Raw genomic sequence first — 27,297 nt, 5'->3', positions numbered from 1 at the left:
TTCATGCGCGGATCTAGAACTGAATAAGGTCGGGGGGGGGGGGGGTCAGGAGATCTGGAGCAACCCCCTCCCCCCATTTCCCCTTTTGAAATTTCTTAGTTATCAATGAATCAAATTCAACATTGTAAAGTTACCGAAAGTGGACTGCGGGACTCACTGGTAACAAATGTACCCCGTCCCCCCCTTATGTTGACATTCTGAACTTGATTTCAGTTCAACAAGCGCGATGTCCGATTTCTTGAGTCAGTTGGACGGAGAGTGAGAATCAGACATCCTGTTAATTATATATATGGATATCTAATCTAGCGATATTTTGAAACAAGTCACTAAACGTAGGCGTCAGAACCGGGAACCCAACTTTTTTTGCAAAGTTAGACCTAACCGTCAGGCAAATAGCATCAGGGAGGGGCCAGTCGCCCTCCCCCCCCCCCCCCCCCCACCCGTGCCCATTTTTTCTCGCAGCAAACATAATTGTTCCTAAACTTACCTTAAAAATAGAAAAATTAAAAGTACTAATGAAAATTTGAGCCATAGGTATACTAGCCCCCCCCCCCCCTTTCGATAAGGACTTTCATGGTTTGGGAATACATCTTTTTGGCTGGTAAGATGTTTTTGAGTTATATGTATACTCGGCCCCCTGCCCAACCTCCACCCCACTCCTATATTAGGATTTTCATGATATGGGGATTTAGCCTTTTTTTCTTTTTTTCTGCTTGTCAAGATTTCTGATGATCAGTCACACACCCCCCCCACCCCCCCCCCCCCCCCCGCTTTCAATAAGCCTCCGACGCCACTGCTAAATACATCGACTAGGAATGCTGTACTAGAGGTAATCATTAGAAATTTATTTTTCTTGTGAATTGTTCAGGGTTACAGATTCAATTATATTGTACAATGTGGTGTATTTTTCTTGTGAATTGTTCAAAGTTACAGATTCTGTTATATTGTACAATATGGTGTACTTTTCTTTTGGATTGTCTAGGGTTACAGATTCTATTACATTGTACAATGTGGTGTATTTTTCTTGTGAATTGTTCAGGGTTACATCAATGATTTTTTTTTAAAATATATTTTTTCAGGCAGACATTGTTGAGAAGGGAGAGAGGTCTAAAGCAAATATCTAATGGAAAAAAAATAGTTGATCAAGAATGAAACCCAGGACACACAAGTTTCGATTGCGAATCTTAAATTTAACCTGTCCCTACTAAAAGAATTCAGGTACAAGAGAGAGAGGGGGAGTGATGGTACTATGGGTAGGCAAATCTGGGTTAAGATTAGCTTCACTATCAAACTGACGTATGACAGAGTCAATTCTAGAAATAAAAAAAAATACAAAACATTGCTTACACATGCCCAAATAAACCGTTGTACTGGAACAATATTTGTTTTGCATTAATAGATAAAATCTCCAAACAGACCCTATCTCAATAACTGCGGTACTGCTGTTTTGCAGAGCAAATTGATAAACTTTGCCGAAGGTTTAGTACGTAGATTGTTAAATGATGTAATAGAAGCAATATGTCGGTTTCGAGATAGGTACTCTCTTGTTTAGGAGGCGCAAATAGCACGCAAGTTGAAACGGAGGTGGGACACGTCGTGAACAATATAGCAACGCGCCGAAAAAAGCTATGTCTTTAAACGTAGATTTAATGTTAAATCCGCAAGTTAAATTGGTTTTGATTGACCGAGGAATGACTGTCAGTGACTATAGTTTTTGAATAAGCGAAAGATTTGAAATTACTGGTGTTACATGCAAAAGCTCCGGATGACACAAAAAAATTTCTGCGCCAGAGAAGTAGTATAATTGTTTATGGAGAGGTAGTTGAATTTCCGTTTATAACATCCCAAGAACTCAATAAATGGACTGATGATTTGAGACACATCCCCGTAGTTTTTGTGAGTTTTTGTTTATTTATCATCAAAAGCATACGCCGCGTAGTCTCCTGCACGTCTACAATATTACAAGTCCGAATGCGGTTATAGATTGTATCAGTCTAATCATTTACTCTGTGAAGTGTCATGAGCTATCCCACAACTACATCTATGTAAAATCACTCTATATCAGGGAAACCTCACAATCAGCTGATCTATACAGAACTTGGTGCCTGCTAAATCGTGTTGATGGTAGTTGTACATCTGCTGGCTGTGAATGCACTGGGTAACGTGTGTTCAATTTTATAAATAAATATTTCTCCACACAATCATACTAACCAGTCCACTAGTACTACAGAAGAAAGTAAACGTTGTGTTCAGATTCATGATACCAATTTATTATTGCCACAATTTAATGACTGCTTAATTCACATGCACTACAAACATGGTAGCAAGTAATTATTTAAATGCAAAATAATTAAAAATACCACTGAAGGCTACATACATTAGAGGTAATTAAAAAAAATGAATAAAAGTAATATGGCACCAGTTTTGAACAGTCAGTATACATAAAACATGTAATTTTTTTATAATGAAACATTTTTAAACCATCGAGTTCATATGACAATTTAAAAGTCAGGATAATGTACTGTAACATAAAATATTTGCATCATTGAGATACATGTATAGCAATTTTATAATAATTTAATCGTAATCTTTTTATTAAGAGATGATGGTGGATGTAAACATGTTGTGGCCCTATTGTTCAGTTTGTCACTGTGGTCAGAGAGGCATATTGATAGGAACACTAAAACATGTAAAGACAGGGAATGCATTTGGGATGTTCCTCGTAAAGAATCAAAACCCAAACTGCTGGATGAAATTGAACAGTCAACTGAGCGAACCCGTATTCTTCCATTTGAACACTGTTTTGACCCTACCATCGTTAATCAAAATAATCCCGATATTGATGAAATGCTTTTTGATTTAGTGAAAGGGTTTGACACTCAAATTATTAAAGTTCTTGACATGAACATTGATAATAATGATCAACATGTACCCAGAACTCTTCCACAATGGATTGCAAATTTTGATCCAAATGGAAATATATCAATTTTTGAATACCTAACAACATGCTTTGACGAATCAAGTTGTACTGAAATCAACAGGCCTACTGACCAACAATCTGAGTCAGTTCATTCGTATGAATGAAGGTGTGACAGAATTACATCTTCTGTCATGCACAATGTTTGTAACTATAAAGGAAATGACCCAAACAGCTATATTGTAAAGCAAATATTGAGTAATGACTGCACATCATTTTCAACACCTGCCACTGTCTATGGCAAGGAAAGAGAAGTTTTGGCAAAAAATTTATGCGAAAAAAGTATGTCTCAGAACACAACAGTGGTAATTTAAAGTAAAAATCATAGGTTTTATTGTTAATCCTAATGTACCATCTTTAGGTGCTTCACCTGATGAAATTTTGCACTGTAAGTGTTGTGGAACAGGAGTACTTGAGATAAAATATCCCTACAATTTTAGAAATTACACTTTAGATAAAATATTCAATGAAAATTATATTAAAAGTGATGAGAATGAGTGTATGAAACTAAAAGAGTACTCTAATTGGCAGTGTGCGAAAGACAAAATCTATAGAAAATACGTTCGGTCTATAGTAACTCGAATATTTGTAGAACAACTTGTGATGTACCAGCAACATAAACATGATTATGGAAGGGGGGATTTGTAACACATTCCACTCTCTTCACATGCTTCACACCTGACAAAATTTAATTTTATTATGAGATTAAATAAAGTAATACAGCAAACTCAAAGCTTAAATTCAGATTTGAATAAATATGTCAAAAGTCAGACATAAAAATATGAAGTTCTTTCCTTCTTATTTTTATTGCAATTTAAAAAAATTAAATAACAGTTGAAATATATATGATAACAGGCTAGAAAGCATGTTTTTGATTGATAAGTAATTAACCTCAGATCTATTATGACTGGTGTTGATTTCATATTCCTCAGCAACGTAGCCGTGGGATATTGTCTTCTTCATAATGATGAAGAAGTATGCCATAATTGCTATCTGTTGAAGTTTCCTCCTCTACTGATATCATCTGGCATCTGGATAGAGTTGTTGGTTTTCCTGTTATGTGAATTTCATTTTAGAAAAGGGATAGCTAGAATTTTAACAATCAAGAATTAAAGTAAATTTTTACATTAACACGCAGAGAAAATCCTAAGCATTTGACGTGAAAACAGCGGAATTTATAGTCAATGACATGATACTCAACACATTCTATAGATAAACACTGAGCTTGAAATAAATCATAAACTTTTATATGTAAAAAGAAAGAACTGTCGTCTGCTCATTCAGTTTGCCAATATTCAACAGTCCATATTATATTATTATGAGTTATTCATTAACGGATATACCTACTGTCCTAGTATAAATCGATTTCTTGAAATTGTTGTATGGAAATAATGTCGGAGTATTTAAGCTGGGCTCAAAATTGCAAGAACAAATTCTTGTATATTTGTTTGGCACCCAAGATTTCTCCCGTCTGATGAGCCTTATCCATTGGTTTCTTCTCCATTGGTCTGACTTTTTAGGCAAAGAATAAAAAGTAACATCTTTCATGTGTGGATATTTATCCAAATCTTGTAGATTTCTTGTTGAAGATGTGCATTCTGGCACGCAGCAATTTTAGACCGGCATAGTTGTCAATATAAACAAATCCGTCCCACCTTCTGGTTTACTTTGAGACAAAATTTACCTCCGCGTGCGAAGAGCTACGTCAAGGGAGGCTATCTCGAAACAGACGTATTGACGTTACGTCATATTTCACCAAACTATGTCAATCTGCCCTGCAAAAGAGCAGTACCACAGTTACCGTGAAAGGGTCTATAGTAATCAACAATTATATTAATATACCCTGTGGACCTATATTAATAAACTGTTGTAAACTAGAAAATTGCATGGTTGTAAAATTCCATTTTTAAGCATTTTAAGCATTTCCTGAATGAATACTATGTTGTGGCCTAATGTAACATTTATGTTTCACGTGTTTGATCTGATAATATGGAATATATCTGAAAACAAATCATTTGTTACTTTTTCCAATTCTGTCAACTTGTTAAATAAAGTTTTCAAATAACAAAAAATGATAGGATTTCCATAGATAGGCTGATATGTTATTCAAAGTTTGCATGTAGTTAACAGTCTAATTTGAACTTATAAAGCAAACGATGCATTAATGTTTGTGACATATATATTAAGATATATTGTTTACTTTTTAGGTGTTTCATCCTCATTCAAGGTAGAACTAACTGATCCAGTTTTGGAAGAAAACATTAATAACTGTGGTATAGTATGAACATTAAATTGATTTGATTTGATTGATTTGAACATATTTTATTGTGTAAATAACACAAAAGGATTGGAAACAAGTTCTTACAACTTACAAGTTCCTCTCCTAATGATAATACATACAATATATACAATTGTCATAGTACAGTAATATTACATGTTACTTATAGTTATTGACTTTATAATAATTAAATTCATAGACATACATTTACAAAGTAATTGCAAATATATAGTAGATAATGTTAATATACAGTATAGAAAGCAAAAGCAATTTTATTTAATTATGATACAGCAGTAATTTATTCAGCTAGTCTCTCATTATTCTATCAATGGTATAAGGTGGGTGAATTGACTGACACTACTGAATCAGGTTAAGAGCGGTAATGTTGATCTTTTTTAATCACATTTTATTCAGCCGATCCCTCTCTGTTTTTTCACTAATAGTATAACTTGGTGAATTTATTGTGGATTACCTGTTTAAATACCAATCTGAAGGTTGATTGAGCTAATTAAGTTTCTGGAACATTATCGCTTTCAATTAAACACAGTCTCACTGAGTTGTTCCCCTTTTCACCTATACTTAAAACAAGCCAAAATTTCAATAAATGTACAATTAATATATATTATGTTCTTAAATCATTACATTCATGTTTAACATGTTTAATTAAGCTAGAAATGCACAGAGTAATTACGTATCTCGATTATTACAAAACAGTTCCAAACACACAAGTTAGATAAAAATTAGTGTGTTAGTAATACTCTCTCTCTCTCTCTCTCTCTCTCTCTCTCTCTCTCTCTCTCTCTGCTGTCTGTGTATACCAATGTAAATATCTCTAATTTATCACTGAATAAATTAAAGTCATTTCCCATTTTTAATCTCTCTCTCTCTCTCTCTCTCTCTCTCTCTCTCTCTCTCTCTCTCTCTCTCTCTCTCTCTCTCAGTACTTATGCTTTCCTATATGCTGTAATTGTAAAATCATTTACTAACCAAATTTTTTTCTGTATACTATTACTTTGTGTTATACATGTACTGGTGTGTAGAATTATGTGGTCTCTTTATAGGTTTTAAGCTTATGATACACAGAGATACAGTGGATGAAGTGAAGAAAAACAAAATACATATGTGGTATAGTATTCATGATTTTTTAATGTATATGAATTTTTATAACGCAGCTAATCTTATTGTTTCTTGGTCACTCAGGAGACCTATTGCTATCACTCGTCTGTCGTTGTGTGTCATTCATAGACATCATATTATACAGCTCTTAAATAGGTATGAGGGTAGTAGTCATTGTGTTAGCCCTGGGGTAGGAACGGTTGTCCCGAGACCATAGGCCAAGGTCAACATCAATTTCTTGCCAAGGTATTGACAAAATTACTATTACTCTCATCCTTATTATACCCCCGCAAACTAAGTTTAGGGGGGTATATTGGTTTCACCCTGTCCGTCTGTCTGTCTGTCCGTCTGTCCGTAGACGCAACTTTGTCCCCCCTATAGAATTTTTTATTACTGCATGGAACGGTTTGAAAATTTGTACATATGTTGAACACCATCTGAAGATGTGTACCTGCAATTTTTTTTAAGATCAGACAAGATTTAATGATTTTATGACAGTTTTCATGTTCCTTATTCTATATATTGTACACTAAAGTTGAAAAGTAAGGGAGGTAATCCTTACAGATTTTATTAATTAATTAATAGAAAACACTCTAAAATATATTTATATAAATACTCCAGATGGAGTTTTTGGTCTTTATGTCTTAATTAATAAAAAAAAAATATTTTTTATAAGTATTCTATCAACTGACAATGCAAAGTTTTTGTTTGTCAATGATAAATTCTTATGAGCTAATAAGAACACCGAAGACAAATGTGGCTGAATTCATTTGTCCCAAGGGAGCCATTATCTGAGTCATGGTTCAGATGGAGCATGTGTTTAGGGGAAATTGATAATCTGTAAAATGGGTGATGGTTTTGGGGCTATTTTAAAACTGTTTCGTTTAAACCAAAAGGTATATCATTATAAGGAAATAAATAATATAATTATTAATAAAGAAGTTAAACTATTTTTAGAGGTTGTTTAAATTTATTTGTCAAGTAATTTGATGAAGTGACCCAATTGGGCATTAATTTAAATGAAATTCAAAATTACTGATATGATTGTAGTGTTTTGGCAATTTTAAAATTGTTTGTAATATTAAATTTTCTTTTTTACATACTTTTACATAGTATGGTAATTATGGTAATGTTTTGGGAGTTTATTAAATTTAACAAGCTCATCAAAGAAAATCATAGTCCTATGGGATCAATTTTCTGATATGGAGTTCAATTGTGCCATAGGAGAAAGTGAGGAAAATTTGAAACAACTAATTGCATCTGTCAAGACTCTTATTAGAAAGATATTGAAAGTTTTATCAACAGAAGAGCATTGCTTGGCTACCGGTATTTCTATTCACTGCACAGGGAGGGGTTATTGTCATTTTGTTGGTTTTTCTTTAAATCAATTAAATTAAAAAAATATATCATCAAATACAAACATTTGTAAATGTATTACTGTTATAGATATGTATTTACAGTGAAATTCTGACAATTTTGATTTCAATTTTTCTGTGTTAACTATTTTTTTTTTTTTTTTACAATTCTAGAATTTTTTTTTGTATGTGTTCCAAACCTTAATTATTATTCAATTCAATTATTTGTCCCATTTGAAATTAGCCTAGCGGGGGTATTAGTCCCATTAGGACAGTTCTAGTTTAAAGTATGTTTGGTCAAACAAAGGAAAAATATATCCTTGTGGTAATGTCAGGGGTGGGATATATCTTCCCCAGGGACAGTCAAATATTCAGCCAGGGTAAGGGCAAAACCAGTCATAGACCACAGTCAACTACTCAGCCAGGGCATTGGGGAAAGCCAGTCGTAGGCCACAGTCAAATACTCAGCAAGGGTAAGGTGGAAAGCCAGTCATAGCCCATAGTCAAACACTCAACTAGGGTAAGGGGGAAAGTCAGTCATAGACCACAGTCAACTACTCAGCCAGGGCATTGGAAAAGCCAGTCATAGGCCACAGTCAAATACTCAGACAGGGTAAGGGGGAAAGTCAGTCATAGACCACAGTCAAATACTCAGACAGGGTAAGGGGGAAAGCCAGTCATAGACCACAGTCAAATACTCAGCCAGGGTAAGGGGGAAAGGCAGTCATAGGCTACAGTCAAATACTCAGACAGGGTAAGGGGGAAAGCCAGTCCGAGACCACAGTCAAATACTCAGCCAGGGTTAGGGGAGAAAGCTAGTCATAGACTATCTGCCAATTGTCAAATGACATCAAGTACCAGTATAATTGATGTGTTTCAATTTCAAAACTGTAAACTTGATCTGTAGTTAGACATTTTGAAGCTGTTCAGTAAATTTCATATTATTCCTCAAACGCATAAAGAAAAAAAGTGTGGAAAACTAAAGTGGGACAGACAGACGGATGGATGGACAGACAGACGGACGGACTGACGGATGCAGAGGAAAGCTATAGTCCCTTCCGGTGAAAACCGGTAGGGGACTAATAGAGAGAAAGCAATAGAGAGCAAAAGAAGCAGTACATGTTTATCAGAGAAAGTTATAGAGACAAGAGACAGAAAAACTTGGTGTCATAGAAAGAGAGTGGGTACATGTTTAGCAGAGAAAGTCTCTCAATCCCTTTTCCCATTTGTTCTCTGCTAACTCTCTCTCTCTCTCTCTCTCTCTCTCTCTCTCTCTCTCTGCAAAGAGAAAGTTTTGAGAAAGGATATAGAATGATAGAAGGAATGAGAAACAATCTAAGCAAGGAACGTCTTAGAGATATACAGAGAGAGAGAGAGAGAGAGAGAGAGAGAGAGAGAGAGAGAGTATGAAAGAAAAGAGAGACAATGGTACATGTACCGGTATATGAAAGCCAGGGAGAGAGAGAGAGAGTACTTCTCTGGAAATTGTTCAAGAGTGAGAAAAGGATGGAGAGATAAAAAGAGAGAAAAAAGAATACATGTTAAACAGAAAAAAATAGAGAGAGAAAACAAGAGAGATTAAGTTTAGCAATGAAACACACACACTCTCTCTCTCTCTCAGAGAAAGCAAGCATGTGAAAAGCAAATGAATTTTGAGAAAGAGGGATAGAGAATGAAAGAAGGAATGAGAAATGAGTACAAGCTAAGCAAGAACATTCTGAGACATATACAGAGAGAGAGAGAATACTTGTCTTGAAAATTTTCTAGAGAGAGAGAAAAGAATACTGTGGTTTTATTAACATTCAAGGGTATCAATTTTCATGGATAAAGTGAAAATCACAGTTTCAAGGATACGTAAATTCGAGGTCAATGACCCTATCAATACAAAATCTTAATAGAAATTGCACTTCAATGCACATTTAATTTTGTGGATCAACTTAACAACGAAATCCACGAAAATTGGTCTTCAACGAATATTGATGAAACCACAGTAGATAGAGAGATAAAAAGAGAAAACAAGATTACATGTTTAACAGAGAAGGTCAGAGAGAGAGAGAGAGAGAGAGAGAGAGAGAGAGAGAGAGAGAGAGAGAGAGATATTAGGTTTAAAAGTGAAACTAAAAGAACAATTAGAAGGCAAACGTTTCTGTTAAGCAGGGGAAATGGAAAAGAAAAAAAAGAAAATAAAGAATGAGAGAACAGGGGTACATGTTTAACGGAGAAATTCAAAGAGAGGACAACCAAAAGTACATATATAGCAGAGAAAAGTCTTATAAAGTAAGAAAGAAATAAAGAAAGAGAGCAAATGTACATGTCAGAAAAAGAGAGTAAATGTTCATAGAGAAAGTTTGTGAGAGAGAAAGACACTTGTTACATGTTTAGCAGAGGAAGAATGTATCTCATTCCCTCTTCCATAATTTTTCGCTTTAACATGTATACTTGTTTTCTTTATCTGTCTGTATGTCTGCCTCTCTCTCTCTCTCTCTCTCTCTCTCTCTCTCTCTCTCAGAGAAAGCAAGCATGTATGAAAAGCAGAGAAATTTGAGAAAGAGGGATAACAGGGTTGTCTTTAAAAATTGAAGTAGAAGTAAGTAATAAAAAAAGTAAAAGGGGTCTGGGTGTCTAGCTTTTAGCTAGATTGTGTTGAAATGCAATAATAGCCAGGTAATTATTTTAGATGGGGGGAAGTCCCCTCCCCCAGCTCAGAGAAAACCCTGCTGGGATAGAGAATGAAAGAAGGAATGAGAAAGCATGAGTTCAGGCGAAGCAGGAAAAGTCTGAGAGATATACACAGAGAGAGAGATTTAAAGAAAAGAGAGACAAGGGCAGATGTTAAGCAGAGAGAGAGAGAAAAAAAGAGGAAGAATATTTGTCTGAAAAATGTTCTGGAGAATGAGAGAAGGATAGATAGAGATAAAAAGCAGGAGAATACAAGAATACCAGTACATGTATAACAGAGAATGCCAGAGAGAGAGAGAGAGAGAGACAGAGAGAGAGAGAGGATGAATACTTGTCTGAAAAATGTTCTGGAGAATGAGAGAAGGATAGATAGAGATAAAAACAGGAGAATACAAGAATACCAGTACATGTATAACAGAGAATGTTAGAGAGAGAAAGAGAGACAGAGAAAGAGAGAGAGAAGCAAGAGTACACATGTTTAATGGAGACAGTTTGAAAGAGTAAAGAAGTTTAAGAGAGATATATATAGCAGGAATTTATATTTGAGAGATATCGAGAGAGAGAGAGAGAGAGAGAGAGAGAGAGAGAGAGAGAGAGAGAGAAAGAGAGAGAGATCATACATGTTAAGCAGAGAAATTATGGGAGAGGGAGTGGTCAAGACTATATCTGCTAAACATGTATTCTCCATCTCCCTCTTTCTCTGACAAACTTTCTGTTAAACTTGTACTTTTGCTTTCTTTCTATCTGTTTTAATCTATCTCTCTCATTTAGATATTTTTCTGCTCATTTTCTAACTATATCCTACTCTCTGTGACTTGTTCTACTAGAACTCTCTCTCTCTCTCTCTCTCTCTCTCTCTCTCTCTCTCTCATGTCAATCATATTTTGGGTCATTTCTTCAACAAGTTGAGTGTTTCTGTAACCAGAGCCATATTGATGAATCATTATTTATATGAATCATCATGTATCTTTGTAGGAAAATATATATTATATATATGATATTTGTATATTATTACTTTAAAGTAAAATCAATTTTAAATGAAAACAAACACTCCTTATAAAATTTTATATTTTTAATATATGGCAAAAATAGTTGACATCATTTAAAACACTTTATTCCTTTATCAAACAGGTTTTGAGACCTAGTCCCTCCACACAATGGAAACAGCAAGCACTCCATGTAAAGTACATCAGTGTTCTAAGTGTCCGGGGGACACAGAGTACTATTGTGTATCGTGTCAATGTGATCTGTGTCCCCAGTGTAAAGAGAACCATGTAAAAGATCTCCAAACAATAGACCATGATGTTGTGTCACACCGTAATAAATTAAACTACATCCCAACACAAGAGATCTGTGTAAGACATCCTGGCCATGTTTATACAAAGTACTGTGAACCTTGTCAAGTTCCTGTGTGTTACGACTGCAGAAAGCATAGAAATCACCAACAATTAGTTATTACAACATCCTATAACACAAAGCAACAACAACACAGAGGAACCATTCACACCATCAGAAGTGAGGCTCTCTTTTACAGACCTGTTCTACTGCCACAAATCAAAACTGATTTCAAAATCTGTCACACACAATTCTCCCTCTATCAATCACAGATGTTAACAAAGGCCCAGACACTGAAGCATCTCATTGACTATATACAAAAAGATTTCATGTGTAATGTGTTCTGTGACTTTGATTTCAAACACAGATGTTTAAAACAGAAGAAAGAAATGGTCATATATATTGTCAGCCTACAGAGATATATACACATATATGAACAGAGGAGAGTAATCAGACCGCTACAATTCCTCTCCTCCATAAAGACAGCCCTCCCCCAGATACATCCTACACTCCACACCAGCCAGCTCTCCATGACTGAGTCACTCAACAAGGAGGATGTGATGGAGTCACTGAGTGCAATCCAAATCACAGAGAGAGGAAACAGACGCGTAGGAAACCAGTGTCTGCTGAAACTGACGTCTGCTCCTGAGTTCCATCAATCTCTCACACTGACAGGTGTTGATCGTTGTTTACACATTTCCTGTGTGACATCAGACCGGGTCTGGGTCAGTGATCATAGAAAAAATCTCATCTTGACAGACACAAAAGGTGTCCCTCTACATCGTGTGGAGGATTCATGTCGTGGTTTATATAGAGGATTACACACAGTGAACAGTGAGAGTGAACTGATTTATATAGATAGGAATTATAACATCAACAAACTGTCAAAGGATATGAAAACAACCACCACATTTATAGAGAGAACATACTCTACATGGGAACCACAGTGTGTGTACTGGTCCCCGTCCACTGGGGATCTACTGGTCGGGATGATTAGAGAGATAAGTGATGGTTCAGACAATTCAGATGATACAGATGATACAGAGTTAATATGGACAGGCAATGTAACCCGGTACAACCAGAGCGGACAACTGACACAGACCATACAACACGACAACACAGGACGGCGACTGTATAATCAACCTAACTATATAACTGAAAACAACAATGGGGATGTCGTGGTGTCTGACTATTGGTCTGGTGTAGTGGTGACAGAGCGTGGAGGAAGACATCGTTTCTCCTACACGGGACCTCCATCAGGATTAGGACTAGTGCCATGTGGAATCTGTACTGACGCGCTGTCAAACATCCTGGTGTGTGATTATACAACCAACACAGTACAGATGTTAGACAAGGACGGTCAGTTCCTGTCACATCTACTGACAAAATCACAAGAGATGGGTGTACCACGGAGCCTGAGGTATGATGTCAACACTCACCGTCTCTGGGTCGGATCACGGTACAACAACAAGGTGTGTGTCTACAGGTATATCACCAGACAGGACGCTCTGACAGGTAAGTCTGAGTCATTATCATTGATGTAGTATATATGTGTTAGGTATCATACAGGTTTCAATGAGATCTAAGTATACCTTAGTTATTGTTTGATTAATTGATTAACCTAATCTACTCCTTGTAACAATACAGGATTAGAACTCTATGTTTGATGTTTGTAGATCAAAGTCGTATGATGGAGTCACAGAGTGGAATCCCAACCCCAGGGACAGAAAAACCACAGCAAGGAAACCAGTGTCTGCTGAAACTGATGTCTCCCCCCGAGATACTTCACTCTCTCACAGTGACAGGTGTTAATGGTTGTTATCACATTTCCTGTGTGACGTCAGACCAGGTCTGGGTCAGTGATACATTCAATCTCACCTTGACAGACACAACAGGTGTCCGTCTACATCGTGTGAAGGATTCACGTAGTTTTTTGAGTGGATTACACACAGTGAACAGTGAGAGTGAACTGATTTATATAGATAGTAAAGATAACATCAACAAACTGTCAAAGGATATGAAAACAACCACCACATTTATAGAGACAACAAACCCTACGTGGAGACCACGGTGTGTGTACTGGTCCCCGTCCACTGGGGATCTACTGGTCGGGATGTGTTATATACATACAGAGACAGGCAAGGTAACCCGGTACAACCAGAGTGGACAACTGACACAGACCATACAACATGACAACACAGGACGGCGACTGTATAATCAACCTAACTATATAACTGAAAACAACAATGGGGATGTCGTGGTGTCTGACTATTGGTCTGGTGTAGTGGTGACAGAGCGTGGAGGAAGACATCGTTTCTCCTACACAGGACCTCCATCAGGATCAGGACTAAAGCCATCTGGCATCTGTACTGACGCGCTGTCACACATCATGGTGTGTGAAAATCATTATATAATCCAAACAGTACAGATGTTGGACAAGGACGGTCAGTTCCTGTCACATCTCCTGACAAAATCACAAGAGATGGGTGAACCACACAGCCTGAGTTATGATGTCAACACTCACCGTCTCTGGGTCGGATCACGGGACAACAACAAGGTGTGTGTCTACAGGTATATCACCAGACAGGACGCTCTGACAGGTAAGTCTGAGACATTATCATTCACATTAATTAGATATAGATAACTAAGACACACAGTCCGTGTTAATTATCAGTCAATAAGATACATGTAAGACATGTTTATCTGTGTGATTGTTTGTCAATAAACAGCTCATTGTTACAGGGTTAGCTGTATCTACCAGCTAGCCACTGGGATTCATTGTTTATCTAAAATAAATAGAAATTAAATATATTTCATAATAAGATGTACAGTCACATGTCATTCTAATTAGTTAATTAATATAACGGTGAAGGACTTAAACTTTACAGAACACGAACGTGACCAAGTCTCGCGGCTCAAGTCTGAACATGAACTCCTGAGGTCAGAGGTCAAAGGTCAAATCCCTGAAGGACACCATGAACGAGAAGGAGAGAAGTCGTGACACGGAGAAAGTGACAGAGCGCGCCGCCGGTCACAGAGACAGCTGGAGAGGGAGAGGGACGACCAGAAAATGAAGATGGTAATGATGTGTTTCAATGCTTGTATACAAACTATGTAGATTCCTTATTTTAAGCGAGTACTGAATTCTGCGATCACGCTGTTTTGTATCAAAATGTGAAAATATTGAATCCTGAATGCGAAACTTTTATCCTAATCTCTTATAGTTCTCAACTCTCAGGAAATGTAAGCGAGATTTCTCTATCTGTGAGGTTGATACTTCTCTCAATTTTACATGGACATGAATTCCTCACGTTTAATGAGCAATCTACAGTAATGTGTGTGTAGGGGTATTGTTTAGAGATGATTTTACATGGACACGAATTCCTCACGTTTAAATAGCAATCTACAGAATGTGTGTGTAGGGGAATTGTTTAGAGATGATTTTACATGGATATTAATTCCTTGCATTAATTAGTAATCAACAGTAATGTGTCTGTAGGGGAATTGTTTAGAGATGATTTTACATGGATATTAAAGGGTCTTGGACACGATTTGAGATCAAAAATTTTATTTTCATTTTTTATGTATAAAATGGTTTACTGGTGCATTTGAAATGATTGGCCAAAATATTGAAAGTCAAAGTCAAGTTACAAGCAAGATACAGAGGTAAGAATTCGTTGTTATGTAAACAAAGCTCGAGTCTTATAGCTGTTTACAAAAAATGTAATGTAGAGAATACCATTTCTTAGACAAAATGAATTGTAAAAAACAAGTTAGAATTAACTCAATATCTTCATAAATACTAGTATCAACAAAAAAAGATACATTTGATTAAAACTTCCACCAATACAACACATATGTACAAAATGATAGTATTCGATCTTTGTTTACAAAACAACGAATTATGAACTCTGTATCATCCTTAAAGCTTGATATTTGACTTTCAAATTTTGACATAGCATTATTAACTTCCATATTTATCAGTATAAACATTGAAAATGGAAAAATAAAATTTGAAAATTTTAAGTCAAATCGTGTCCAAGTCCCTTTAATTCCTCGCGTTTAATTAGCAATCAACAGTAATGTTTGTATAGGGGTATCGTTTAGAAATGATTTTACATGGATATTGATTCCTCGCGTTTAATTAGCAATCTACAGTAACGTGTGTGTAGGGGAATTGTTAAGAGATGATTTTCTGTAAAATAAATTATTTGACTTTAGTTATACATGTACATGTATACAGTATTCTACATGTAATTAATATCCACATATCACAGGATGAATCTCTGCCATTGAGTCAACTGAATGATAACTGAATGGTCTGGAAAGGTCACAAATTCAGTCACATTTCAGTTACCTTTCAATTGACTGAATGACAGTAATGTGTGTACAGGGGAATTGTTTAGAGATGATTTTCTGTAAAATAAACAATTTGACTTTAATTATATACAGAATTCTACATGTAGCGGCCATTGATATATACAGTATTCTACATGTAGCGGCCATTTATATATACAGTATTCTACATGTAGCGGCCATTTATATATTCAGTATTCTACATGTAGTGGCCATTTATATATACAGAATTCTACATGTAGCTGCCATTTATATATACAGAATTTTTAATGAATACATTAATTATCTATAAGATGTGTTTTGCCTTTTTGAAAACCGTAAATTTTGTTATTTCCAGGTACTCAAAGGTCAAGGTTATTTCCACGGATATAGGCGTGAGGTCCAGTGAACCTTGTTATAATATTGTCGTCACTGTGACCTTGTCCGACCTTGACCTTCATTGGCTCCATACTCTCTGATGTTGGACAGTAACATTCTTTTTACCTGCAATAATCATAAGTCCTGCCATTTCAGGAACCAAAGAAAGGAATGTAAATTATTGTTAAGTTGAGACCAGATGTTGTACATGTTATATGTTATTGTTTTTATTTTCGAATTATCAAATAGTGTTTGTTGACGTTTTTAAGCAAAATCAAATTCTGCACTCATCCAATGATTTTACTTAGCACATAATTTGCTGTTTTGTACCTATCGTTAAATCTGTCCAGTTACTATGCATCATTCAAAGACTATAGCAAAATTTCATGATATTAATGTCAGTATATTATTCTGAGAAATGTAGTCCTAGAATTATTATGTTTTTATTGTGTATGATATTTGTTTCATATTCTATAGGATCATTGCTGTTTAAAACTAGTGCTTACTGTCTGTGATTAAACAATAATAGCTACGTGTACCTACCATGTATATATACCCCCTATGGACATAGTATAATCTGCCTACTTGCCATGCAGAAGAATTCTTCGTATATATCAATAGTCCAACAGTTCTGCCCTTTCATCAACATTTTTCTAATTCTATCTGTTTGAGCTATTTTATATCTACAATGTCCGGATCCTGTTTTATCTTGGCATCGATGTAACGTTGACCAACTGCCAGTTTTGATTCTCACAAATTGACCCAACAATTAAACTATATTACTAAAGTTTTATTAGAAACTTGCAGCATGAATGAATAGGTAACTTTAGAATCTCTACTGCTTTTAAATGTGTGTAAGTTGTTCTGAGTAATATAATTGAAAAAATAACTTAAACGCGATGGTAAAATCAGTCCTCAAAACCTTGTCAGATGTACCGTGTGAGATTTTATAATCGTTGATGAAATCCCGTCACATATGTTTATAATGGCAATGAAAGGGAGTTTACCCATGCCTATCAATGTCTATTAAATATATCTGACTAGATATAATGATACCATTAGAACCCCCTTTGGTTTATTTATTGTTAATCATATTACTTTACTGTCTTGTAACTAGGATCATATATTGTTTTATGATAAGTGGATTAGTGTACAAGTTCTGTCCTGTATTGGATTATATGTGTGGATGCTAAATTGAAAGTAAAATATTTAATTTACCAAGTGTTGTGTCATTTACAAAACAAGAAAGGATAGTACCCCTACAACTTTCATACGGTGTAGAGTAAATGAGATATAATGCAGAAAATGATATTTGGGTCACGTTGTCTGCTGGAGAAAGTGACATCTAAGCCACTTGGTTTTTGGAAGAAGTGATGAAGAGAAAGTGACTTCTGAGTTATGTGGTCTATGGGAGAAAGTGACATCTATATCGTTGTCTGTGGAGAAGTACAGATAAATAAAATCTAAGTTATATGGTTTATGGGAGAAATGATAAGTGACTTTTTAAATAAAGGCATTGTTCTAATCTTGCATGCGCAATTTGCATACAATATAACATGTAAGACCTCATATTTATTGCATTTTAGCTAACCGAGACGAAGTAAGTGGGGGATTTTGCTTTACCCCCAACGTCGGCGTCCCAACCTGGTTAGAGTTTTTTAAGCAGGTGTCATTTGAAAGCCATACCTTACTTAATACTGGTCCTATCTTCACCAAACGTAAATAGACGATGTGGCATACAATACGTTGGCAATTTACAGGCTTGAATGCGGAATCTGAGCCATAGGTGCTTAGAAAGGAAGTTCCACGCAAATTCTTAGAATGGAAGTGTCACAGAAAGTTCTTAAAATGGAAGTGTCACGGAAAGTTCTTAAAATGGAAGTGTCACGGAAAGTTCTTAAAATGGAAGTGTCTCGCAAAGTTCTTAAAATAGAAGTGTCACGCAAAGTTCTTAAAATGGAAGTGTCACGCAAAGTTCTTAAAATGGAAGTGTCACGGAAAGTTCTTTAAATAAAAGTGTCACGCAAAGTTCCTAAAATGAAAGTGTCACGCAAAGTTCTTATGATCATAAATTGGTCTCCTCAGTTCGTTCACTGCAGACAATTAATATGTTTCTTGAATTGAGAGCTACCGGATAATGACGTAAAAGAGTTTGGCGCTGGGTTTTATAAGATCAAGAGACAAAATGATGCTTGATTTAAAGTTAGTCCGATTGGACAATCTGAAGTCACGCATTTGCTCCCAAGGCTTCATTTCCCGCACGCTCCGCCATTATGGGTAGGTTTGGCCCCCTCGACCAATCTTAAGACTGCATATTCTTCTCCTTCTGTCCGCAACACATCAAGGAACAGTGACGTTACGTTGAATCATCAGAAGCCGGTGTCCTTAGCCTAGTGCACTGGCCATCTCCTTTGTGATAGGTTAAACTGGCGACTGAAAGTCTAGGTAAAGCAACAATTTAGATAAAAAATAGATTACTGATGTATATTGGACACCCCACATTGCTGTGTGATAAAATTTGGTTGGTCTTTTGATACTTAATGCTTAAGGAAATAATTGTAGTTACATAATTCGATGTAATTGTTTCTACATGCAAAGTTATTCATAAGCCAATGTTGTAGATCATTTATATCTGGAAAACTTCGGCCAAAACGTCATTAGACTCTGAACAATAAAAATAAAAAAAAGGTTACACAGATAAATGTGTTAGATGTCCTATAAAAGGATCCCTTCTTGTTGTGAGAAACTGTCACGCTGAATCAAAATGTGTTTGATGTTCACATTAAGACTCAGAAAGCTGAATCCACCACATCATTGGTCCACTTTCTTGTATTTAATCGTTGTTAGTGTCGTTTTTTTATAGTTTCTGTAATCCAGTGTAATCCTTCAGTTGAATGTTCTCTTTTTCACAGATATGTCGAACATGGCGGGAGGATATTGTTGATTTATTCGGCAGTGAAAGAATCTGCATTAAGGTCTCTATACTAGTTTTACCTTAAATTATTTGTTGATTACTCTTTTCCTTCGGTATTCAGATAATCAATTATTGCTACATGTAGCTGTACAACAATAATATATTTGGTTTAGTGTGATTTAAATTTAGAACTGTGGGAAATAACATGAACATTTGGCCATATTTCTACCAAATGAGATAATGTACGTAACGAGAGCTCTAGACCCTAGCATTTTAAATAGCAAACGACATAGAAACATTTTCATTTTCATTTTTTAAACATATTTTGTATAACCTTTAATATTATGTTCTTAAAAAAATAAGACCTCTTTATATGTTAAATGCATCAAATACTTCTAGCCATACGATATTTGCCTGAACCACTACACTTTTACCATTATTTTAATCTATATTCTGATGATAATGAAAATGAAATAATATTTAACTTTATCAGAATTTGCATAGCCAAAAAAAGTAACTTTCCAAATGATAATGATCCATTTCTTATTTATAAGAGAGATCTGATGATCTGATGAACATCTCTAATTTCCGGATATAAACTATAAGATAAACTCTAAATACTATTCCGATTGGTCGGAATTGGTTGAATTTTTGGTTAAAGACATGTGCATCCTTCTTAACAACAATGCTATTCATCCCATTGTGTAAATTATCTTTAATAAATGTTGGGTGAACAATGTGATATGAAAGGTCCGATAAGGTTGCAGGTGCGCGACGCAGGCGTTGTAGCTCTGCTTCCCAGGAGTATCATTTCAGCTCGTTAGGCAAGAGAGAGAGCAAACATAAGTCTATAATTTTTGTGTTCATATCTGAAGTTTTCATTTGTTTATTGTACATGATAAGGTTCTGAGAGATGAAAGTGAGTAGTTGATTAAGTTATGGGTGAGTCTGGAGAATGAGTTGAATGTTAAAGAATGAGTACGCATTTTGATATTACCTGTTTTTCATAAATATTGTGTAATTCGTGTTCGTTGTAAATGTGTAAATAAACTTGTAAATATAAACAATAGTTATCAATCAGCGCCGGTGGCAGGGAACACCCCCGTCACAATTAGAAATTCAATGTAATGATTTAATATAGAAATACGTCTGTTTAAATAGTTCCTATACAATTGTAGCTATGTTTTAAAAGAATAAACCCATAAATATATCAAAAATGTTCAAAAATTCAATCTGGGATCCTAAATCAGTTGATTGACAGAATTACTCAGATCAGTTAAATTTAAAGGCGGTGCTTATTTACTCAGTCTTAAGCAATAATGTGTGATAAACTTGTCAGATAAACTTAATTAATGTTGTTTTTCCACGAGCTATATTGTTTCAACAACTGTATATGAATGCCATTATCGTAGATTGCTCTGTCTCGGTGTAAACAAAGTGATTTGTATTGGTTACTGTATAAACACATTCTTTGTATTGGTTACTGTACAAACACATTAGGATTGTTAAAATGCATGCGACATCATGTTACAAAGCATTTAAAGAACATTGGTCAGTATTTCCACTCTTACTTTGAAAAAAGTAGATTAATTTTTCCTAGTCCTTTATTATAATATTTTATTATTTTCTTCATATAAACATCCATCTCTATGCCTTTTGGTTTGTAACCAACAAAAAAAATTCAAACTGTACAGCTGATTGTGATAAATGATGTTTTTAGTTGTCAAAAACGCGAACAATTTCAAGATAAAATGATAAATCAAATTGTGGACGAAAATAGTAATTAGTGTTTTGTTAACATATTCACACTTATTTTATGCATTTGTCAACCTGATGCAAGTCTTGCAAAACTAAACAAATAAAAATTTAAGTTAAAGTAACGTCGTGTAAATCATCACATTAATGGAACACGTTTTGTTCTTTGATTATAAGCAAGCTTTAAACTTTTAAATCCCAATTTTACAATCAAGGTATGAAAAATCCATTTATTCGATAATTTATGATTTGAATAAAGGAATAAAAATATGCGCTCTATGAAAATTTAAATGGAACACATTTTAACTTACTTGAGATGAATTTCGGAACGTTTTGTTTCATAACGTGCGTAACTCAATTTTTATGCACACAACACTTTAGTTATGAGACTTTATCTTTCAAGAAATAATGATTCAATGCTTAACTGATTTAGATTTGTGAAAAATATCATATGCTTTTAAATGTGAAAATCTGCTTTATTTTATAAAGTCTTTGTTAAAAGTCATTTATTCAAATAATTGCACACTTTTTATTTACACAATTTGCACTTTAAATTTATGTTAATGCATCTGCACTTTGTCCCTCTAAACATACCTAAACAAAATACTTTTAAGGATATCATCAACAATTTTAAAATTACATTAAGGCAATTTAAATGAAATTCAAGTAATATGCTACTTTTTAAGTACATATGAAGTTGTTCCCCCTTAAGGTCTTTGAACAATTTTTTTGTAGAGCCGTAGATATACATATTAACAAATATGAGTGAAACATGTCTTGAACCTCTAACAATGTGTTTGTTTCTTCGTTGACATTCTGGTTTTTTTTTTTCGAATTCGTATTATTCTTTGTATTTTGTATTTTCTTTTAATTTTTTTTTTTGAGAGGGTCATATCTTTTTGAGGTTTTTAAAAATTGATATTTATTTATTATATTATCTGTTTATTGTAGTAGCACACGTGACAAGAATTTGTTGTAACATATTCTATATTTTTTTTTTTTTTGCTATTTTAAAGGAGCTTTTCAGAGAAACAGACAACGCGTACACTTAAACATGGCTGAAAAGTATATTCAATTTAATAGAGTAGTTTAGGCAACTACTTATAACGTGACAGCAAGCTAAACATTGAAGAAAAAATACATTGTATGGACTGTAATAGGGTAGATATAAACCAATAGACAACATTCTGTCACGAGTTTCTAATTTGTTTTTCATGCTACTGAAGCAATATTTGTACTTTAAAGATTTCTACCAAATGAGATAAAAACCGTTCTTAATAAAAGTAAAGCTTATGCATAGGTAGATAAGTGCAATTTGAATAAATATCAATCGTTTAGGTATTCTATTAGATACGTTATAAGGTAGATATGTAATGCTAAAGGTACAAACATGTGATAAGTGTTCGTTCTCTTAAAACGTGAAAACGCAAAAAGGGGGAAAATTAAGAAATCTTAACTATTTTTACGACTGATATGTGCAAATGTTGCATATAAGCAGAGAAGAACACCACAGGTTCAGAGATCATATTAGGATTCTGGAGAAAGTTTAAAAAACAATCATATTGACTTAAGACATATAGGGAGTGTGATGTCGTCTGTTTCTCCGGATTGTGGCAGGAACATAAAGGGTGGGACAAGCAGTACTATATTAATTGATAATAATAAGTGTTTCTTCTTTTTGATATATTCGGTCAGTGCTTACTATTTATTCAGGATAAGGTACTATAACCATGTACCCTTTACATAGTTGTATAAAAAATATAGTCCCGTTCATGATTAGAAGATACAACATTTCAACAAATGTTTAGAATATCAATGTCTTTGTTATACGTGAAAGAAAACAAAATTAACGTTAAATAACTAAAAAAAACTTTCCCCACGTAATTCTAATGTGACGTATTCATATTTATACGTATACGCTTGCTGCTTCATCATTCTGTTCCACAAAACATAGGTTGTTTTTATCTTGTTTCAATGGACACTTGTTCACTAATGGATATTTCTCATATTTCTCAATAACTATGTAACTGTAATGATCATTGTTTCTTAGTTATTAAACTCTCTCTTTTAAATATTTGCTAAGTATGATTTGCGGGTTTTTTTTTCGTTTTTTTAATGACGGCATGGTTACGCAACACCTGTACTGTGTTTCTAATCGCACTTGTGTGAACTCTGTTTAGGCTCAGATATGTGGACTGTTTTTCTACGGACAAGATAAACGATATACGTATGTTTCTAAACATGTTCAGTGATTTTGACTTAGAGATCGGCGGACCAAAATAAATTAAAGTACTGAAGAACTGAAAGCCGGGCTCTTTTGGTTTCTTTTTATGCATATTGTGTAGTTAAGACTGAATCTCTCTCTCTCTCTCTATCTCTCTCTCTCTCTCATGCTTATAAGTCGGCAAAGCATCAGAGAGCGATCAATTTTTGTAAGTGGCAAAAAACAAAAATATGTCTGTCTAGTAGAAAAAAGTTCAACAGTTTCTGCCTTGAATTTTGCAACAAGCGTTATTTATTCAATCCCAATTTCTTCAACGCGCAGCAAAGTAGTTCATGGAAGATCATGCGCATTGTATGTGTCCAAAATGCATAGTCTTGTTTTTAAAACACGTTTTTATTAAAAAAAACACAATTCTCTCGAAATTATAAAAAGAAACAAAATGCAAACACTTTTGACAAAACGTGGCTCTTTGTGTACATGTAACTATTTCGAAAAGCGGAAGCTTTGACTTGACACTGTTTGGGTTTTAGTTTACTTTTGAAGTTGTGCTATTTATAGTAACTTTGGCGATTCGCATGCCTACAACTAGGACTCTGCTTTTAGCAGAGCCCAGCTAAAAATCAATATAATTTTAAAGTCGAGTATCTTCGATATGGGTTAACCAATATCCAATCTTGTTTTGAATTTGAATTGCAAGTATTATTTTTTTTCTGACATTTGTTCCTTTTTTTAATCAGTATTTTGTCCTTAACTATAACAATAGATTAAGATCTAAACAAATGAAAGAACAAAATGATTCACATCAATTGGACAAATATGTGTGCTATTAGTACGAATAATAACAACATAGTCAGTACACAAAGCATAAACGATTTTGAGACTTTGAGTGCTATTTCAAAAATACAACACATCTTTAGCAAAATAGAGGAATGATATTTTCATCCAATACATTACAATTTTAACTGAGGTTTGTCTTTAGTAATTATGAATTTTGATGTTTTATCATTATATCTTAGAAAAGAACAATGATATGTTAATTTTCTCGTTGAAATTATAGTAAAACACACTATATGTCATATTAACATTTTTAAACTCGATTTTTTTCTATAAATATTGAAATGATATTTGATTCATAAAGTTGAAGTTTTGATAATTTCCCAATTTTCATCAATTAACAATGTATTGCATCATTCAAAGGTACATGAATGACCTGGAATATTTCGCTAAACATTCTAACTTTGCACAATCTATGAGCTTGTACATCCTATCAGAAAATGAATAAAACAATCCCTACATTTTACATTTCCAAGTTGCTTTGTATAAAACACTATTAAGCATTAACCGAGACTTTCTATTAAGAAATATGAATGATTGAAATAACAAACGTAACATGCAGTTAACTGCACGTTAATCCGACAGAAATTCTGACAAACAAATCCAAGCTTATGACAATATCAACTTAGCCTTAAAACAACTAATATCAAATGTGATATATCAGCCAACCAAAGCGAAAGTCAGTCAGATAAAAGAAGAAGCTGACACATCAGCCAATCAAAGAGATAGTCAGTCGGAGACAAGAAGTAGCTGATATACCAGCTAATCAAAGAGATAGTCAGTCGGATACAAAAATTAGCTGACATATTAGCCAATCAAAGAGATATTCAGTCGGATACAAGAAGTAGCTGCCATATCAGCCAATCAAAGAGATAGTCAGTCGTATATCAGAAGTAGCTGATATACCAGCCAACCATAGAGATAGTCAGTCGGATACAAGAAGTAGCTGCCATATCAGCCAATCAAAGAGATAGTCAGTCGGATATACGAAGTAGCTGACACATCAGCCAATCAAAGAGATAGTCAGTCGGATACAAAAAGTAGCTGATATATCAGCCAATCAAAGAGATAGTCAGTCGGATACAAGAAGTAGCTGATACATCAGCCAATCAAAGAGATAGTCAGTCGGATACAAGAAGTAGCTGATATATCAGCCAATCAAAGAGATAGTCGGATACAAGAAGTAGCTGACATATTAGCCAATCAAAGAGATAGTCAGTCGGATACAAGAAGTAGCTGACATATTAGCCAATCAAAGAGATAGTCAGTCGGATACAAGAAGTAGCTGACATATTAGCCAATCAAAGAGATAGTCAGTTGGATACAAGAAGTAGCTGATACAATAAAAATGAGTGTTGTTCTATGTTATAATTGAGTATTATATGTATTAAATAGTTTGGCCATTATAAGCAATCATTGATTACTGTCCAATCAAAGTCCAATCAAAGTCGCATCTTGATTTAAAAATCAGCTGATGATTATTTGAGAGAATAAAATATATCCAAGTTAATAAATTACTGTATACAAATAGATAAACATGGGCATGTACATGATTCTAAATAATCTACTCAAAAATAATAGGATGTGAAAAAAATCCTTGTCTATTAATATATGAAGGTAAATCATAACTGAACCTTCTAAAAAGTAACACATGCGAACGACACGCGGGGGTGTTAAGGAAGCATATGGCCAATTTAGCGTCTTATTTTGACTGTTATATTCAAAATCGTGGAATAAAATAATTATTTTGAATAAGATCAAAAACTTAGTATTGTCCTTTAAAATAGATGTCAGTGCAATAAAATCGGGTAGTACATTACTGCCACATTAGTGTATTATCACGTGACAACTATAAATAGCTTACGTATATTCCTTAACATAAAATGAGATAGAACAACACTACCCCGCAGTTTCCAAAATAAAATAAACATACCAAGCGAAAGCAAAACATCTCAGTTTAATCAAAACCGCTGCTAGAATCCTATGTTTTTCCTTATTAAAAAGTTATTCATCCGGTTCTTGTAAAACCTTCCCAACTTTTATATAGTTTGCACGGAAAACGGCAAATTGCATCAAAACAACACACATCATGGGATTCTAGCAGCACTTTTCAATTTAAGCATTGATCAAACTAACGATACGTATAAAATTTCAAGTTCAATATATACGGGGTAGTGTTGTTCTAGTCGGATTTTTATATCGTAAACAACGACAGAGGAAAGCCTGGCCGAGAAAGAAAAGCAAATTTACATACCTTTTAGAGAATGATTGATAAAACTAACATCTCCCCCAGTATTCTTATGTTCAATTCTCAATAAATCACACCACAATACTTTTTCAGAGTTCTTAGATTAGTTATATTTTGAATATGTTTACAATGCTTTCCGATCAAATTCACACGACATTCAACTTTTAGTCATGACGTCATCAATGTGTAAATCTACGTAACACAAACTAATTTCTGAAAAAAAATTGTCTTCAGTATTTTTTATTTGTTTTTGATCTACGTTTCGTTGCTTAGGTATTTGAATATGTACATAATAATTAAGATTTGTCATTTCACGGAATTACATGTAACTCAGATTCCATATGCTTCCTTAACACCCCCGCGCAATATATTTTTTATTACACATTCAAAAGATGATATTTTGTTCAATGGCAGACAAAATATCCTGAATCTTCACAAAAGAGAAATATTTATTGATTATTTATAAAAAACAAAAAACAAACCTAAACCGTCTCTTTTTAATTTTGATTATCTATTATAAGATAAAAAAAAATATTGTCTCTGAATCTTCCCAATTATTCCCTGATTATTTGAAAAACAAACCGTCTCTTTTTAAATTTGATTATCTATAATAAGATGGAAAAAGCGTGTGCCCCTATTTTTCCTAATGATCACGGGATCATTTTGAACAAGAGTTGTATTTTACAATCTTCTGTTCCAAACTGCAAATCAAATGAAATAATCCTGATTTAATAATAAGACAAAAAGATTATAAAAATAGAGATTGAATCAAACGTTTATTTTTGTTGTGTGAAATTGTACTACGAATGATTTGAAAGGTTTTCCTCGTCTTTAGATTTGGTCCACTGCTTCACTCGGCAAAATGTCAT

At 34.3% G+C, this 27,297-nt stretch overlaps 1 protein-coding gene across 5 annotated transcripts in view; it reads left to right on the top strand.

Moving 5' to 3' along the window:
- LOC105332837 (uncharacterized) overlaps nt 1–27,297 on the top strand; it is a 302,923-nt gene that overhangs the window by 164,858 nt on the left and 110,768 nt on the right. For 2 of the 5 annotated variants that reach the window (XR_010710218.1, XM_066073569.1), the window contains exons 2-5: nt 5,185–5,250; nt 6,317–6,380; nt 11,537–13,255; nt 13,417–14,340. Coding sequence is in view for 4 of the 5 variants with exons in the window: in XM_066073569.1 (XP_065929641.1) it covers nt 11,563–13,255; nt 13,417–14,340 (2,617 nt within the window). In the remaining variant the exon portion in view is untranslated. The remainder of the gene's footprint in view (nt 1–5,184; nt 5,251–6,316; nt 6,381–11,536; nt 13,256–13,416; nt 14,341–27,297) is intronic. The other 3 variants (XM_066073570.1, XM_066073572.1, XM_066073571.1) reach the window with 3 other exon arrangements.

Source organism: Magallana gigas, chromosome 10 (assembly GCF_963853765.1).
Source record: "Magallana gigas chromosome 10, xbMagGiga1.1, whole genome shotgun sequence".
NCBI lineage: Eukaryota > Metazoa > Mollusca > Bivalvia > Ostreida > Ostreidae > Magallana > Magallana gigas.
The sequence above is the reverse complement of the archived record's forward strand: the minus strand, read 5'-3'. Positions and strand labels throughout refer to the sequence as shown.